Source organism: Anolis sagrei, chromosome 5, assembly GCF_037176765.1.
Source record: "Anolis sagrei isolate rAnoSag1 chromosome 5, rAnoSag1.mat, whole genome shotgun sequence".
NCBI lineage: Eukaryota > Metazoa > Chordata > Lepidosauria > Squamata > Dactyloidae > Anolis > Anolis sagrei.
Genome location: NC_090025.1, coordinates 176,163,703 through 176,178,193, shown reverse-complemented (window position 1 = coordinate 176,178,193; position 14,491 = coordinate 176,163,703). Strand labels below are relative to the sequence as shown.

General features: G+C 41.9%; 1 protein-coding gene across 4 annotated transcripts in view; it reads left to right on the top strand.

Moving 5' to 3' along the window:
* The first annotated feature begins 5,202 nt into the window (after positions 1–5,202).
* The window catches only part of DNM1L (dynamin 1 like), a 39,171-nt gene continuing 29,882 nt past the window's right edge, over positions 5,203–14,491 (top strand). For 3 of the 4 annotated variants that reach the window (XM_060776805.2, XM_060776806.2, XM_060776804.2), the window contains exon 1: positions 5,203–5,443. In XM_060776805.2, coding sequence (XP_060632788.2) covers positions 5,342–5,443 — 102 coding nt within the window. In that variant the 5' untranslated portion in view covers positions 5,203–5,341. The remainder of the gene's footprint in view (positions 5,444–14,491) is intronic. The other variant, XM_060776807.2, reaches the window with a different exon arrangement.

Here is a 14,491-nt window from a genome sequence, read left to right as displayed (position 1 = left end):
TTCTGTATCAATAGAGTCTATTAAATCTATAGTGTAAAAAAAGGCATGCTTGGAGGTGAGATACCCAATACCTGCACTACAATAGGTACATCTGTAGAATTAATGCAGCTTAACACCCCTTTAACTGTTCTGGAAGCTGTATTTCTGGCATAGGAGAGGGATTGGCTGGTGACTGCTGGAAGAGCACTTTTGTTTTCTTGATGTTTAATGACAGGCCGAGCTTCTCGTAAGTTTCTGCGAAGGTGTTTAGAGTGGCTTGTGGGTTTTCTTCTGAATGCACACAGACGACGTTGTCATCAGCATATTCAAGTTCTATAACAGATGTTGTAACCTTGGTTTTGGCTTTCAGACTGCTGAGGTTAAATAGCTTGCCATCTGTTCGATAATGATTTCCACTCCAGTGGGAAGCTTCCCGTCAACAAGATGAAGTATCATAGCGATGAAGATGGAAAATAAGGTTGGGGTGAAGCATCTGACCAAAGCACCCATTGGCATTAACGAACAACTATCAACCATCCGATTTAACCTTGCCAAAAACCAAAAGGCAACCGTCATAAATGCCTATGCACTAACACAGACTCAGAAGCATAGTGGGCAGATCAAAAGACAACCTGGCAAAATGGCACTACCTAGAAGAATCCTCCACCTTGTGTGACTGCGGAGCAGAACAGACAACTCCGCACCAGTATGCTTGTCCACTACACTCTGCTTCATGTACAGAGGAAGAATTATTGGAGGCTACAGACAATGCGGTTGCTGTTGCCAGTTTTTGGTCAAAAGATATTTAGCCACTTGTGCTCCTTCTATTTGTATCAGTTTTATACTAATTTATGCAATGCTTTTGATACAAAATATATTGATAAAAAGGAAGAACTTCCTGACTGTAAGAAGAGCTGTTCAGCAGTGGAACTCTCTGCCTCGGGAGTGTGGCAGAAGCTCCTTCCTTGAAAACTCCTCATATTGCACTTCCTTCCACCTTTCTGAAGGCCTATCTCCACTATTCTGTCCCCTACAAGCTCCTCCCTTACAAATATTCCTTTTTTATTTTTATCTCATCCAGAGGTTTATCATTTTACGTCATACATTTGGCTCACCCATTGCATTTGATTTTTCATTTTGTTACTTTGAACTGCTTTATTGTACTTTTAGGTTTTACTTATTTTATTGTGATGTTATTTTTGTCGCTCTGTATTTATTTTGCTGTAATGTTGCCCGAGGGCTGAAAAAAGCGGTATATAAATAAAGTAAATAATATATAAATAAGGTAAATAAGTAATGTACTACCGGGCTTGGCCTCATGTAAGCCGCCCCAAGTCCCCTTTGGGGAGATGATGGCGGGGTATAAATAAAGTTTATAATTATATTATTATAAACCTTTAAACAGAGGCTGGATGGCCATCTGCCAGGGGTGCTTTGATTGTGCTTTTCCTGTATGGCAGGGGGTTGGACTAGATGACCCAGGTCGTTGCTTCCAACTCTATAATAGGCATGAGCAAGTGTAATGATTCTTACCTAGTAGGCTGAAGGAGAAGCCAGGGATATCAGTGAGGTAGGCCTCCGTTTTGGGAGTGTACGCAAAGGAAGCAGACATCTTGAGAGGGTAAAGTGAGAAGAGGGGAGGAGCTGGAGATTTCTTAGGATTGGTTAGGACAGATGGGAGGAGTTAAGTCCTGAGAGGGAAAAGTGTCAGCTTCACAGAGAGAAGGGTTTTAGGAATTGAAGAAGAGAGATTGAATTTGGGAACAGAAGAGAGAGGAGAGGTATTTTTAGGCTTAGGATTTTTCTGACAGAGCGTTTGTGACAGGCAAGGCTGCATTATTGGCCAGGACGGTCAAGTAGTCACCTGGGTGCTTGTGTGGGCTTACACAAGTGCTTTGCTCTCTGGGTAGAGTAGATTAGCCACATAGAGAACTCTGCTTAGAGTGGGCTAATTGCTCTGAAGACAGCCTGAGTAGGTTAGTCTAGGGAACTCACTGCTACTGTATTATTGTAGAGTGAGGAGTTTTACGAGTGACTAAGTCAAGTAACCTGTTTAAAGTAACCATCAAGAATACTGTACTGTAGTAACCATTTAAGCTTTTGTGCCTCATCAAAGAAGACAGTTGTTTGTTTGATCTTATCAATAAATCTTTTATCTATTTCAACTTTTAAAGAAGCCTCGGTTGTAATTCATTCCTGTGAGAATAATCCTAGTTGTTTTAACATCTTAACATCACAGTCATCTCAGGGAGCTAAGGGAGAAGTGTGTGGCAAGGAAGAAGTTAACCTCAGAGAATCATTCTTCAATATCCTGAAGTATTTTAGGTGGTGGCAGCAAATCTACCAGAGTACACACTGTGCTGGTACAGCTGTACCAGGAGCTCCAATTCTGTTTGCTTTGCATTAAATGTTTGTTTGCAATCCCAGGCTTGGGATTTTGTAGCAAGGTGGCTTCCTGTTATAGGTTGCAATCATAGGGCAAGCCACCTGTCAATTATCGATAGGTTCCCTGATCCCGCCCCTTTTTGAGTTTTAGTGGGAATAGAAGCCATTTTGAGTTCAGTCCACACAGAGCAGCTTTCCATACAGGACATGAAACCAAGAGCTCCTGTAGAAAGCTTCGTCTTCTACGGCTTGGCCAGGGAGATATACAGCCTACAGCTTGGCCGGGGTTATACAGCCCACGGCTTGGCCGGGGAGACACAGCCCACAGCTTGGCTGAGGATTTTGCAGCCTTACAGCTCCTTTGCTGAGGGACTTCAGCCGGCCATCACTGAAACCTGAACTCCTTTTTTCCCAAGGAAGTTTACAAAGCTCTGCTTGATAAGGGCCGCTTGCAGAAGCCAGACGCAGTTGGTACCAGGTGCAGGGGCTCCATGCCAACAGAGGCAAGTACAGACTGCCCAGATTAGAAGTTAAGGATTTCCCCATTAGTTAGTATACAGTTATGAAGATAGTGCCTGTTCCCAGTGAACAAGATTGCAAGAGCCAATAGACTGTTAAGAAAGCTTTAAAGAACCTGTTTGTTTTCATCAATAAAGAACTTTGTTGGACTTACTTTAAGCCTCTACAGAACTCTGTTTGGGGGGAATCCAAAGGCCTTTAATCTGAGGCAGCCCCGGCGTCCCGTTGGGAATTTATGTCCTGTCTACAGTCATATGCACAGGCCCAGTGTGCGACAGCACACACGTTACCTCATATATATATACAAACACTCTGTGAAAGAACCTATATTCCTTTATACTGGTGTCAGCAGGTGGGATATGTGATATATTTTCCCCCCTGACAGCGTAAAAGGTCCCTTCACCTATATGTAATTTCGTTACGAGTGGTGACCAGCGGTGTAATTTAGAATAGCATACTTATAATAACTCCGTATCAGGATCACGTTCCTTTATAACAGTGTTTCTCAACCTGGGGGTCGGGACCCCTGGAGGGGTCACGAGGGGGTGCCAGAGGGTTCACCAGAGACCACAAGAAAGCACAGTATTTTTTGTTGGTCATGGAGGTTCTGTGTGGGAAGTTTGGCCCAATTCAATCATTGGCAGGGTTCAGAATGCTCTTTGATTGTAGGTGAACTATAAATACCAGCAACTACAACTCCCAAATGTCAAGGTCTATTTTCCCCAAACCCCACTAGTGTTTACATTTGGGAATATTGAGAATTCGTGCCAAGTTTGGTCTAGATCCATCATTGTTTGAGTCCACAGTGCTCTCTGGATGTAGGTGAACTACAACTCCCAAAACTCAAGGTCACTGCCTACCAAACCTTCCCAGTATTTTCTCCTGGTCATGGGAATTTTGTGTGCCAAGTTTGATTCAACTCCATTCCCTAAGGTCCAGCTCTCACATCCGTAGGTTACTACAGGGAATACCATGGCTTTGCCTAGGCGGTGGAGTTCAGAATGCTCTTTGATTGTAGGTGAACTATAAATCCCAGCAACTACAACTCCCACAGGACAAAACTAATACTCTTCCCCAATCCCACCAGTATTTAAATTTGGGTGTATTGGGTCTTTGTGCCAAATTTGGTCCAGTGTATGAAAATACATCTTGAATATCAGATATTTACATTACTATTCATGTTGTTGTTGTTCATTCGTTCAGTCGTCTCCGACTCGTGACCTCATGGACCAGCCCACGCCAGAGCTCCCTGTCGGCCGTCACCACCCCCAGCTCCTTCAAGGTCAGTCCAGTCACTTCAAGGATGCCATCCATCCATCTTGTCCTTGGTCGGCCCCTCTTCCTTTTACCTTCCACTTTCCCCAGCATAATTGTCTTCTCCAGGGTTTGCTGTCTCCTCATGATGTGGCCAAAGGACTTCAACTTTGTCTCTAGTATCCTTCCCTCCAATGAGCAGTTGGGCTTTATTTCTTGGAGGATGGACTGGTTGGATCTTCTCGCGGTCCAAGTCACTCTCAGCACTTTCCTCCAACACCACAGTTCAAAAGCATCGATCTTCCTTTGCTCAGCCTTACCTAAGGTCCAGCTCTCACATCCGTAGGTGACTACAGGGAATACCATGGCTTTGACTAGGCGGATCTTTGTTGCCAGTGTGATGTCTCTGCTCTTTACTATTTTATCGAGATTGGACATTGCTCTCCTCCCAAGAAGTAAGCGTCTTCTGATTTCCTGGTCACAGTCTGCATCTGCAGTAATCTTTGCACCTAGAAATACAAAGTCTGTCACAGCCTCCACATAGATATTTACATTGCTATTCAGAACAGCAGCAAAATGACAGTTGTGAAGTAGCAATGAAACTAATTTTATGGTTGGGGGTCACCATAACATTAAGGGGTCGTGGCATTAGGAAGGTTGAGAACCACTGCTTTATAGCAAGCTTGGGCCCTCCAGGTAGGCTGTTAGGAATTGTAGGATTTGAAGTCCAAAACACCTGGAGGGCCCAAGCTTGCCCATGCCTGTTCTATTCTAATTGCACTCTTTGGCCTTGGAAAACTCCCATGATTTCACAGCCTGGAGTCAAAGTGCATCCCTTCTACAATGGAGAAGGCTCTATAATGCAGCCTAAGTACCTCATCACTGGAGTATCTGTCTATCCTAGTACCCACTTTAGATCCTCCTGCAGAATCCTAGCGTTTGAGGCCTCCTGCCTCCGTTTCCTGCTTCTCCCGCCGCCCTCTAGGGGGAAACAACGGTCCCAATTGCAGCTGCACTACAACTCCCGGCAGCCTTTGCGAAGGCTTGGCCTCCTGCGGTGGCGCGCATGCGTAGGGCCTGCCGGGAGTGAGCGGGGCCGGCGCCAGTGGTCGGCGGCGGGGGAAGGTGCCAGAGCTCGTGCCCTTCCCTGCCGCCGCCGCTTCCTCCATTCATTGCCCTTCGCCTCCTTCGCCCGCTCGCCGCCATGGAGGCGCTGATTCCCGTCATCAATAAGCTGCAGGACGTCTTCAACACGGTGGGCGCCGACATCATCCAGCTGCCGCAGATTGTGGTGGTGGGCACGCAGGTGAGGCGGGCCGCTCGGGGGCGGGGCCTGGGCGCGTGTGGGCGGGGCCTGGGCCACCACAGTGGGCGGGGCTTAAGCCAGGATGACCTCCACCTGGGCAGAAGGTCTAGGGGTGCTGTTGGAGTGCTCAAGTGAGAGGCTCAAGGGTGGCTTTTATTTTAATTACTCTTATCAATATTTGCATTTGGGGTTTTATTATTTGGTTGGGGTGTTGGCCTACAAAAGTACTTCTCCCTTAATCTGAAATGCTTGGGACCAGGCTTTTCACCAGACTAAGGCGAAAGTCTTGCAAGGCCTGCAATATCTTGTCACTTAATAATTACTTGATTAAATCTTTCCATAGGAATACTGTTTTGTTTTTTCATTTCCAATTTCCATATTTTCAATACCATAGCACCATATTTCCAATATTATTTTACAACACAACAATTTCCAGTACCATAGCATCATATTTCCAATATTATTTTCCAATATGATTTCCAGTACCCCAGCATCATATTTCCAGTATTATTTTCCAGCATAACCATTTCCAATACCATAGCATATTCCCAATATTATTTTCCAGTGCAACAATTTCCAATATTGTAGAATCATATTTCCAATACAATTTCCAATACAATGATTTCCAGTACCATAGCATCATATTTCCAGTATTATTTTCCAACATAACCATTTCCAATACCAAAGCATCATATTTCCAATATTATTTTCCAACATAACCATTTCCAGTACCATAGCATCATATTTCCAATATTGTTTTCCAGTGCAGCAATTTCCAATACCGTAGTATCTTATTTCCAATACCATTTCCAATACAACGAGTTCCAGTACCCTAGCATCATATTTCCAATATTGTTTTCCAGTGCAACAATTTCCAATACTGTAGTATCATATTTCCAATACCATTTCCAATACAATGATTTCTAGTACCATAGCATCATGTTCCCAATATTATTTTCTAGTGCAACAGTTTCCAATACCATTTCCAATACAATGATTTCCAGTATCATAGCATCATATTTCCAATATTGTTTTCCAGTGCAGCAATTTCCAATACCGTAGTATCATATTTCCAATACCATTTCCAATACAATGATTTCCAGTACCATAGCATCATATTTCCAATATTATTTTCCAGTGCAACAATTTCCAATACTGTAGTATCATATTTTCAATACCATTTCCAATACCATGATTTCCAGTACCATATTATTATATATCCAATATTACTTTAAAATACAGCAATTTCCAATTCCATAGTATCATATTTCCAATTCCATTTCCAATACAGTAATTTCCCATATCATGGCATTATACACAGTATGTTTAGGTAATACATTTACATCAGTGGTTCTCAATATGTGGGTCCCCAGGTGTTTTGGCCTACAACTCTCAGAAATCCCAACAAGTTTACCAGATGTTAGGATTTCTGGGATTTGAAGGCCAAAACATCTGGGGACTCACCAGCTGAGAACCAAATCTCATCAGTGGTGTCCAATACTATAGCATATATACAGGATACATGACATTTAGGACCCCCTTGTGACCCAAGTCCAAATATGTATTTTATTTATTTACCCTCTCTCTCTCATTGAAGGACTCAGAGCAGCTAAATTGGATTTTCCCCCCAATACACCTTAACCACATAACCTGAGGATAATTTTATATGGGATATTTTAAATAATTTTGTGCGTGGAGCAAAGCTTGCATGCATTAAACTATCAGAAAGTAAAGGGGCCACTTTGAGTGAAATTCACTGTGAAATTAATGCAGTTTGACACCACTTCCCTAGCTTAGTGTCATGGGATCATGTAGTTTTACAAGGTCTTTAGCCTTCTCTGCCAAAGATTATTACAAACCCAAGAATACCATACCATTGTGCCATTGCAGTTTTCAAATTGCATTTACAGTATAAATGTGCCCTATGCCAGCCCCCCAAGTGGACAGTTTTGTGCTTTGGAGGATTTGGGGTTTCTGGATAAGGAATATTCAGCCTATTACTGCTTATTGCAAGTATTATCCAGTGTTGGTTAAGTGGAGAATTATTAGTGTTCAGAGCACGTTGCAATCCCTATGGGTCTCCTGCTTAATGGCATGCTGCCCAGTTGAAGGGGATGCGTTCCACATTGGAGGATTTAAGTGGGGTGGGGAGATAGGATTTTCAGATCCTGTCCTAATTAAACAATTTGTTCCTGAAAGATAAAAAGCAGCCCTGGATGACATCTTGGAGGCACAGACTGTCCTATTGCTACTGAAGCTTTTGCAATGCCACACAGTACATACTCTCTTTAAGATTGCAGCAACAGTCTACATTATTAGTATTCAGTGCAACAGACTTATGTATTAGATTTAGACTTTTAAAAACCACCAAGGCGGTTCTGGCAGAAAAAAGGCTGGTTAGGAGGTTCCTTGGGGACATTGAGATAGCTGTTCTTGGAAATGGGAGTGATCTTGCTCTGAGCTAGAAAGACAATTCTGATGTCCTTAAAGCTGAAAGGAAACAATATGAGTGTCATAAATGCAAAGATAATACATAGATCTTTAGAACACTGTTGCATGTGGAGTCTGAAGGTTCATCTACACTGCAAAATTAATGCAGTTTGAAACCTTTTTAGCTGTCGTGACTGAATATTAATGGGATTCTGGGAGGTGTAGCTTGTTTGGCACCAGCAGTCTTTGAGATAGAAGACTAAAGTTCTTGTAAAACTACAACACCTATGATTCCATAGCATTGAGCCAAGGCAGGTAAAGCAGTGGCAAACTGCATTAATTCTACAGTGTAGATGTGCTTTCAGTGTACAGTGGTCCTTAGAAATGTATGTGAAACCATGTCCTCACTTGGAGCATGTAACGGCCATTGTCATGATAAACAAACTGGGGAATTCAAAGATTGTGATGCTGTCCAGTTGGTCCATACATAACATCAGAAGTCCCCAAACTAAGGCCTGCAGGCCGGATACGGCCCTCCAAGGTTATTTACTTGGCCTTGCCCTAAACTTTAGACCAGGGGTCCTCAAACTTTTTAAACAGAGGGCCAGGTCACAGTCCCTCAAACTGTTGGAGAGCCGGAATATAATTTGAAAAAAAATGAATTCCTATGCATACTGCACATATCTTATTTGTAGTGCAAAAAGCACTTAAAAACAATACAATCATTAAAATGAAGAACAATTTTAACAAATATAAACTTATTAGTATTTCAATGAGAAGTGTGGGCCTGCTTTTGGCTGGTGAGATAGGATTGTTGTTGTTGTTGTTGTTGTGTGCTTTCAAGTTGTTTCAGACTTTGGTTGACCCTGAGCGAGGGCCAGATAAATGACCTTGGAGGGCTATATCCGGCCCCCGGGCCTTAGTTTGAGGACCCTTGCTTTAGACTATGGGTCTTTCCTAAGTCTGAAATGACTTGAAGGCACACAACAAAAACAATCCTAATTAACTTGACTGTCTCATCAGCCAAAAGCAGGCGCACACTTCCCATTGAAATGCTGTTAAGTTTATGTTGGTTAAAATTGTTCTTATTTTGCATACTGTATTTTTTCTTTCATTTTTTTTTACATTACAAATAAGATATGTGTAAGGTACATAACAATTCATTCACTTTTCAAACTATAGTCCGGTCCCCCAACAATCTGAAGGACTTTGTAATGGCCCTCTGCTTAAAAAGTTAGAGGACCCCAGCTTAAGATTGAATGTGAATCCCTAGGCCAATATATTCTTCAGATGTGTATAATGACTCGAGTGAGTTTAAAGACTGGAGGGAAAAGAAAGAGCAAGAGGGACGTGAGAAGAACAAGGGAGATGATTGAAGCACATGAGAAATGATTTTGAGAACAGACTTGAGGCATATGATATAGTTCTGCTAAAGTATAACAAGGCTGTGACTTGTTTGCTGCCTGGCTGAGTAATGAGCAATACAGAAACCACTTTCAGTTCTGTGGAAAAAGGGTGTGGTTATAACTGCTGATCAATAAATCAGGGATGAAAACCTGAAAATGGGACGACCCGAGACGTCAAGTAGTAATTGTTATCCAGGATTAGAAAATGGGAAATCAAGACTATTTAGAGGTTCTTTGGAGACTGGTCTGAATCAAGTCATATTCCAACTAGAGTAGACCTGTTAAAATCAATAGGACTTAAGTAAGCAGTGACATACAAGTATCATTCACTTGAGAGTATCTGATGTTAAGACTAAGATTGGATTTATCTCATTTATAGCACTTGGGCAAATAAATATGTGGAAAGAGAGCCAGATATCTAAATCTCAGGGCATTTAGCGCTTTAAAGGTAATCTTGGACAATGCCTCTGGAAACCAGGTTTTGAATCCCCACTTGGCCACAAAAACCTACTGGGTGAGGCTGGGCAAGTCACATATTCTCAGCCCCAGAAATTCCTGTGATAGGATTTCTAGAAGTAGTAAACAACTTGAAGACACATAACAAAGACAAGAGTCTACAGGTATTGCACATTCCTTTCAAGCCCTGACCAGTAATTTGTTTGTTTTCTTTTCTTTTTTAAATGGCTCTCTTGCATGTAGCTTTTTTTTTGGCCTTAATTCCTATTTGTTTAGTATAGAGACATGTTGATTTTTATGCCCTAATGGCATTAATCATCACATCACCCTTGGATGCAGCTTCATTTTGGACTGAATATGTTGATTTCTCCTGTTGTGCTTTCCTCCTCCATGCCTCTACTTGCTTCATGCTTCACTGATACTACCAAGTTGGAAAATATGCTTTGTTGAACTTCGGTGACCTAATTTTTAATCTCTGTGGACCCAATTTAGACCTACTTGGAAAGTGTTCCCATGTAGAACTGGAGCAGTATTACACAGATGTCCCTGCCTTGCTTTTCCAGCTGTATTTTATATCTATGAAAAATTAATGTTAGAATTCCCTTTTAAGATCAGAGGGAGTTCCACTTAGTAGCTGAGTGGTCTAGTACTTTTTCTGTTGTATGTGCAGGAAAGGGAACAAATCTTCTTGTAGGTTGCTTTGCAGTTATTACCTAGGGTGGATCGATGTTGCTGTACATATAGACCTTCGTACAAAAATTGAAAACATCACTTTCCTCAAGCAAACCATTCCAGCATTTGTAGGTGATGTGTCAGCTGCCCACATTGTACTCATGGGCTTTGCTGTATCATGTTGAATCATGTTGCATCAATCTCTCAGTTTTAATTGCCTCAGGTTCTTATATCAATGAAGTAACACATAAAGTGAGGATAAAAGCCATCCTATTCATTGCAAGAGTCTGAGTCACTATACGTGTTTGAAAGCTGTTAAGAATATGACGGGGGTGTGATATAGAATAGAATCATGGAAGAGACCACATGGACCATCTAGTCCAAGCCCTAGCCATGCAGGAAAGTTGGCCATCCAGCCTCCGTGTAAAAGCCTCCAAAGAAGGAGCTTTTGCCACACTGAAGCAGAGAGTTCCACTGTTCAGCAGCTCTCATGGTCAGGCAGTTCCTCCTGATGTTCTAATGCAGTGGTTCTCAACCTGTGGGTCCCCAGGTGTTTTGGCCTACAACTCCCAGAAATCCCAGCTAGTTTACCAGCTCTTAGGATTTCTAGGAGTTGAAGGCCAAAACATCTGGGGACCCACAGGTTGAGAACCACTGGTCTAATGGAATCTGCTTTCCTGCAAATTGAAATGATGTCTCCCAGTCCTAGTCTCCAGGGCAGCAAAAAAAAGGCCTTCTCCCTCTTCCTTATGACATTCTTTCAAATATTTAAACATAGCTACCATGTATCCTTGAAGGAGCTGGAGGTGGCGGCGACTGACAGGAAGCTCTGGCGTGGGCTGGTCCATGGGGTCACCAAGAGTCGAAAGTGATTGAACGAATAAACAACAAACCATGTCTCCTCTCAACCAAAGAGTGATCTGACCATTGATCACCAGTGGAGCCATCTGTAGCTGTGGAAATCTGCATGTGTGCTATGTTGTCAGAAAATAACTGTTATTGAAAACAGCATACAGTACAGCAAAGGAAACTTGTCCCATCATTAATGAGTAGGATGGTGCCAATGCCCTTCTGTGCTTGATGGCCTGACCCATAGAGATGCCACAGCCTTTTGCTTGGGCGAACCCCATCATCCCTTTAGATGCCCAGTACAGAGGCTTGGATAGGAAAAGGAGCTGGTGAAAGACTAAAGCTGCAGTATGCCAAAGTACAAGGAAAGAAAAGAGGTACCGTAATGGGGAAGAAGTGACTGAATTAAGAGAGGTGATTAGTTAATTGCGTTACAGTTATAGGTGAAGCCTTCTAAAACCACTTTTAGAAGGCTTCACCTTGAAAGGTGAACAAAAATAGTGTAATAAAAGGACAGATGGACAAGGAGAAGCACCTGGAGCTTTTCCTGAACCATCTGGCCATAGTGACATCTCCGTCTCCCGTCTTACAAGAACAGCCTGACTTTGGGAACTTGAAAGTCTGTGTGCATGCATGAGCAAGAAAGAAGGCAGAGGTGAGTAAAGGTGACTGAAAGATGGAAAGTAAAAGAACATTTCTTTCCTCTAAGGAGGTTGTGCCAGGTGGACTTTGAAAAGTATGGAAAGGTATAATGTCACAGGAGGGAGGAAAATGGCATATGCAGAGGAGGAGGGGGAGGGAAGATACAATTTAGGGAATTGGCAGTTTTATAATTATAATGATCAAATAATTATGCAAAACTACTCCATCTGCCATCATTTTGTGATTTATTCTGCCCTTGGACCGCTATTTTGTGACTTTGGCCATTTAATTGTTTTTCTAGTGGGATTTGAATCCCTAGGTGAAAGAATCATGGTTTGTGGGATAGTGCAGCCTTTGGCAAACAAAACAAACGTAAAATACAACGTCCTTTCCAATTATATAGTGGATGATATTATTTGCTAAGTAAATACTCTTGAGTGGTTGCTTCAGGTTGTAGTAGAGAGGCAAATCTGGCACAGTTCCATTACGCTGCCCTGGACAGCCATCCAAGTTTAAATGAAACTGAACTTTCTATATACACATCGGAAAATAGTGTTCCCCCAGTTTTTTGGAGCTGGACCAATTATGGAAAGCAGTACCTGAACCAAAATGTTTTAATTAATAGTATTTTGGATTGTGTAATGAAACATATTTTTTTGTATTTTGAACAATTTTTGTACTTTGCAATTTTGAGCAGTTTTTGTTGATCTCTTACTGATAATCTGATTTTGTTTTCCGTTTTGAAAGTTTACAGTTTGTTGAAGTATTTTCTCCGCCTCCTTCTTTAGGTACCTTCCACTTTTTAACAGAAAGCTTTTTCCATTTGAAAGTTTCCTTGGTTCTGGCATCTTCCTTGGTTTGCGATAACTTTTCAAATCTGCATTATACATTTTATTATCATGGTTTTAACTTGCCTTCAAGCACTCCATATCTGATTGATTTCAACAAAAAATATTTCCGGACACTTAAAAAAGAAAGAGAGGGAATCTCATTCTTTTTGTTACGACTTTTTTGGGAAATGCAACTTATATAAATACATGCATGTAAGCTTTTGGCCTTTTTAAAGGCATACATTGGGATTTTTTTAACAGCTGTGGGTTTACCCCCACTTAATTCATTGGCAACAAAATTGTCTACGGGTTATGTAACAGCAATGGTGAGTAAGACTTAAAAATAGTGCTGTTGGAAAGAAGCTGGTTTTCTTATGAGGAAACGTTCTGCTTGGATTTTTAAACCAATTTGCAATTGAAGATGCTGGACAATTTTTAAACCAAAAAAGCCAAAATACAAACTCTTATTCATGTTGAATGCCACATGCCCCAAATCACTCCTAAAATTGATTGGTTCATGCAGCTTGAACATGTGTGGTATCTGTAGTCCAAAGCCATGCTTGGCTATCACTGCTGCATACATAATATGCCATCAGCATGAAACATCTCATGGATAAAGCTTTCTAATGCGTGTCCAGCATTGTGTTTCTTTTCCTTCACTGAACTGCTTTCTGTTCCTAGAAATGCATTCCTGTTGTTTCTGTCTACGTAGATGGTAAAATGTTTTAGTGGCTACTAAATGCTGGGAGACTTCTGACATCCATTCTGAGACTGCCCTGTTGGGAGTGGCTTTTATAACATGCCCTTTATAACAACCATGGGAGTGTCCTAAATAGTGTCTGGTCCTACTCAGGCTGCTGGGCACACTTTGGATCTTTTTTTCTATGCAGGATGGGATGTTGGCAATGGTGGTGTAGAGGTACTTGCCACAGTTCCATTGTCATGGACAGATCAGTACCTGATCAGGTTTAGATTCACTGGGACTTCAAACCTCTGCAAGGGTGATCAAAGTGGGTACCCAGATGTTGCTGGATTGCATTTCCCGTCAGCTCTAGCTTGTAGAGTTGTGCAATTCGACTGAACCACGATCTGTTTTCGGTGTCCAAATTTTGGTGGACCTGCAGATCCATTTTCACACGCCTCTTGAAAATGGCTGGCCTTTGGAAACAGTTTTCAGGCCTGCAGCCAAAAATGTGGGAAAATCCATCTATTGGCAGCAATGGGTGGGGGGTTCCCCGCCCTTCCCTTTCTGTCATTTTTAGTGCTATTGGGATGAAAATCACCACACTTGGAGGAAACTTCTACCACTGTTAACCCCCTCCTCCCAAAGTCTTATAAGGTTTGGATCATCCCTGATTTTTAGGAAACCCTTAACTTTCTAGAAAACCGCATTGAGTCGCCGAATTAGGCTGAAAAATGTGGTATAGAAATAAAGCAAATAAATAAATAAATAGAAATAAAATTTTCTTTAAAAATACCCAAAAAGGTATCCCCGCTGGCCCCATCCCGTAACTTCCCCGGAAGCAGCAGCAGGGCACCATTCCTTCTTGCCAAATGCCATACTGTCAAATATGCAGAGTTCCACATCACACAGCCCACTATTACACTTTCTTTACTAATAATAAAAACAACAGCAACTTTTTTCAAAGCTTTTGCATTTTTTGTTCTCACAACGTAGGCCAGCCACTATCCACAAGCAAGCAAGCAGCATGTCCCTTATTAGAAAACAACTCCAGTACGATCCACTGGGAGGAAAAAGTTCA